Source organism: Pecten maximus, chromosome 11, assembly GCF_902652985.1.
Source record: "Pecten maximus chromosome 11, xPecMax1.1, whole genome shotgun sequence".
NCBI lineage: Eukaryota > Metazoa > Mollusca > Bivalvia > Pectinida > Pectinidae > Pecten > Pecten maximus.
Genome location: NC_047025.1, coordinates 8,973,097 through 8,977,124, shown reverse-complemented (window position 1 = coordinate 8,977,124; position 4,028 = coordinate 8,973,097). Strand labels below are relative to the sequence as shown.

Below are 4,028 nucleotides of genomic sequence, written 5' to 3'. Positions count from 1 at the left end.
CTGGATGACCAAAGTAATCGGAGTCTTGGTCGGTCTGAAATCCTCAAGTATTGGGATATTCCTGTTGGCAGATCCGAACCGTACACAATGGTGTCATGCGCAGGAAAACAACCTACATACGGTAGACGTCTACACGGTTTGGCAGTAACTTCCATGGATGGGACACATACATTGAACTTACCCACTTTAATAGAATGTAATCAGATCCCAAATAGCAGAGAGGAGATTCCACAACCTCAGGTGGCTACCTGGTATCCACATATGGCAGATGTTGACTTACCTCCGTTGCAACCGAATATAGAAATACAGCTCCTCTTAGGAAGAGATCTCCGGAAAGCATTTCACGTAACTGAGCAACGGACAGGAGCTAGTGGGGAACCCTTCGCCCAACGACTTAAGTTAGGTTGGGTCGTGGTAGGGGAGATATGTCTCGGAAAAACTCATCAGCCAGATGTTGTCAACGTGACGAAAACAAAAGTTCTCCCAGATGGTTTGGTTTGATTTGGTTTAGTTTGTTTTACGTCCTATTAACAGCTAAGGTCATTTAAGGACGGCGTCCCGTGTGTGCGACATGCATGCGTGTGGTGAGTGCGTATGTGTGTTTTGGGAGGCTGCGGTATGTTCGTGTTAAGTCTCCTTGTGATAGGCCGGAACTTTTGCCGATTTAAAGTGCTACCTCACTGAAGCATACCCACATTCGGGGAATGTGAAAATAGGATCCACGTCAAGGATTCGCCTGACTTGTGTAATGACGTATTCCTTTGCACAAGAGACGACGACAAACCAGGATTGTCGCTTGAGGACCGCTTATTTATAGAAATGATGGACAAGGAATTCGTCAGAGACACGGATGGGTCTTGGTCAGCACCACTACCCTTTCGCGAGAATCGCCCTCGCCTTCCAAATAATCAACCCCTTGCACTAAAAAGGGCACGCATGCTAGACGCTAACCTGAGAAAAGATCATACCAAGCGGGAACATATGGTCAACTTTATGAAGGGCATCATCGACATGGGTCATGCGGAGATAGCACCACCGATAGATCAGGACAAGGAACGATGGTATCTCCCATTATTCGGTGTTTACCACCCCAAAAAACCTGGCAAGATCAGAGGAGTGTTCGACTCGTCAGCGAAGCATGCAGAAATATCCCTAAACCAAGTACTGTTGAAAGGCTCCGACTTGACAAATAACCTGCTAGGGGTGTTGCTTCGCTTCAGAAAGGAAGCAATAGCTGTAACTGCCGACATACAGCAGATGTTTTACTGCTTCTCTGTTAGACCAGATCATCGAGATATCCTTCGTTTTTATTGGTACGAAGACAACGACCCCTCACAACCCTTGATTGAGTACAGAATGACCAAACATGTGTTTGGTAACGGCCCGTCCCCTGCTGTTGCAAGTTATGGACTTAGGAAGACTGCAAGGGGGGCCGAGGCTGATTACGGAAGTGATGTCTGTGACTTTGTACAGAGTAACTTCTACGTAGATGACGGCCTGATTTCAGTGTCCACACCGGAGGAAGCAGTGAGCCTTCTCACTCGCACACAAGCTGCTTTGGCTACAGGTCAAATCCGATTACACAAGATCTGCTCCAACTCTCAACAGGTCCTTGACAGCTTTCCGTCCGAAGATCTTGCTCAAGACTTAAAGGATCTCGATCTTGGGAATGATGACATACCTTCTCAGCGTAGCTTGGGTCTGTGTTGGAGCTTTCAGACAGATGTATTTTCATTCAAAATGTCAAATACCTCTAAGCCATACACTCGTCGTGGAGTTCTTTCCACCATCAATTCCCTCTTTGATCCTCTTGGGTTCTTGGCGCCAGTAACCATCCAAGGAAGGGTTCTGCTACGTAATATGGTTGAGGGCACCGTTGACTGGGATGAGCCTCTATCAGAGAAACAACACAACCATTGGGAAACTTGGGAGAATTCTCTGTCACATCCTGAGACCTTGTCGATTCCACGTAGAACTCCTATTTCTAAAAACGACTTGACAAATAAAGTCCATATATATGCTGATGCTTCAGAACGTGCTATTGCTGCAGTTGCCTATCTACAGACTGTGAATGCCAATGGAGAGACTTGTACTACCTTTTTACTAGGAAAATCCAAGGTGGCACCTAAACACGGCCATTCAATACCACGTTTGGAGCTGTGTGCAGCTCTGCTTGCTGTCGAAATAGGAGAGAACATTTCTGATCAGTTGTCATTACCACCTGAACAAATGACATTTTACTCGGACAGTAAGGTCGTCTTAGGATATTTGAACAACCGCACAAGACGGTTTTATGTCTACGTCGCGAACAGAGTGAGTAGGATACTCAAATTTTCGAATGTTCTGGTTTTATGTGGAATCATAGAACAACCCTGCAGACCATGGCACGCGGTTTGTACATGCCTCACAGTTGAAGGATAGCATGTGGATATCCGGACCATCTCAACTTTGTCTACGCTCTCAGCTGAAGGAAGAATCCTTTTCCCTGTTTGAACCTTCGCAAGACGAAAATGTTCGTCCAGATATTGTTTCTGTAAAGACTCAAGTGTCATGTACACCCTCCCCTGTGACAGATCTCATATACAAACACTCCGACTGGACACGACTTATTGAAGCTGTGTCTCGGGTTATGCTTGCGGCAGAATGTTTTAAGAACCTTCGAAGAAACAGCAGAAATTCTGATGGGTGCAAAGAGCCTCAGAAGCTGTTACATTCTGCTAAGATGTTCATATTAAAAGAGATCCAGAAACAACTTTATAGCTGTTAGATCAACGCTCTGAAACAAGGAAAACCTCTGCCTAAAAACAGTTCTCTGCTGACATTGTGCCCCATTCTTGATGAAAAGGGACTTTCGCGGGTTGGTGGGAGACTTGGTAAGTCCAGCCTGGAAGAGGGCATTAAACACCCGATTCTCATCCCAAGTAAACATCACATAGCTACTGTCATCACTATACATTACCATGAAACTGTGTCTCACCAAGGTAGGCACTTCACTGAAGGAGCCGTCCGGGCAGCTGGATTTTGGGTGACCGGAGGTAAACGGTTGATATCTCTTCTCATCCATCGTTGCGTGAAGTGCCGAAGACTTAGAAGTCGCCCCTGTATCCAGAAGATGGCAGATTTGCCCATTGATAGAGTCACGCCTACACCCCCATTTTCCTTTGTGGGAGTCGATGTCTTTGGACCTTGGGAGGTCACAACTCGACGTACTCGAGGTGGAGTTGCTTCCAACAAACGCTGGGCAGTCCTGTTCACCTGTATGTTCACCAGAGCCGTTCATATAGAGGTGCTAGAAGAGATGAGCTCTTCCTGCTTTATAAATGCCGTAAGGAGACTGTATGCTATCCGCGGGAAAGTAAAGCAATTCAGGTCAGATCGAGGCACCAACTTCATTGGTGCTACGTCGGATCTTGGAACTACTGTGATAGAGAGTAAGAATGTCAAGGACTTCTTATCAACTCATGGTGCTACCTGGGTGTTCAATCCTCCTCACGCCTCCCATTTCGGCGGGATATGGGAGAGAATGATTGGCGTGTCACGACGAATTCTGGATGCGATGTTGCTGGAGAATAAAGGAAAGGACGTCACCCATGAAGTCCTCACTACTCTCCTAGCTGAGGTTACTGCCATCATAAATGCCCGTCCCTTGGTACCGGTGTCATCTGACCCAGAACAACCATTCATCTTGTCACCATCTAGCCTACTTACCCAGAAAACCCAAGACCAAGCAGAGTCTTTCCAGCATCTGAGTCTCAAGGATATGTACCATTCGCAGTGACGTCACGTTCAAGTCCTTGCGGAAAGATTCTGGTGTCGTTGGATAAAGGAGTATTTGTCCATGTTACAACCCAGAAGGAAATGGCAGGAGAAGAAGCGCAATGTCAAAGTCGGTGATGTAGTGCTGTTGAAAGATTCTCAGGCAGTGAGGAACGATTGTCCGTTGGGCATTGTCACGCGCGTTATCCCTAGTAGTGATAGTTAGTACGTCAAGTCGAGCTTCGCGTGTGTCGTGGTAATGATACATCATA

At 46.5% G+C, this 4,028-nt stretch overlaps 1 protein-coding gene across 1 annotated transcript; it reads left to right on the top strand.

The window, feature by feature from the left end:
• The first annotated feature begins 261 nt into the window (after positions 1-261).
• On the top strand, positions 262-3,778 carry LOC117337846. Its single transcript, XM_033898971.1, has 4 exons — positions 262-490; positions 773-2,313; positions 2,366-2,533; positions 2,846-3,778. Exons 1-4 carry the CDS (start codon positions 262-264, stop codon positions 3,776-3,778), a joined length of 2,871 nt encoding a protein of 956 aa, XP_033754862.1.
• Positions 3,779-4,028: the final 250 nt, after the last annotated feature.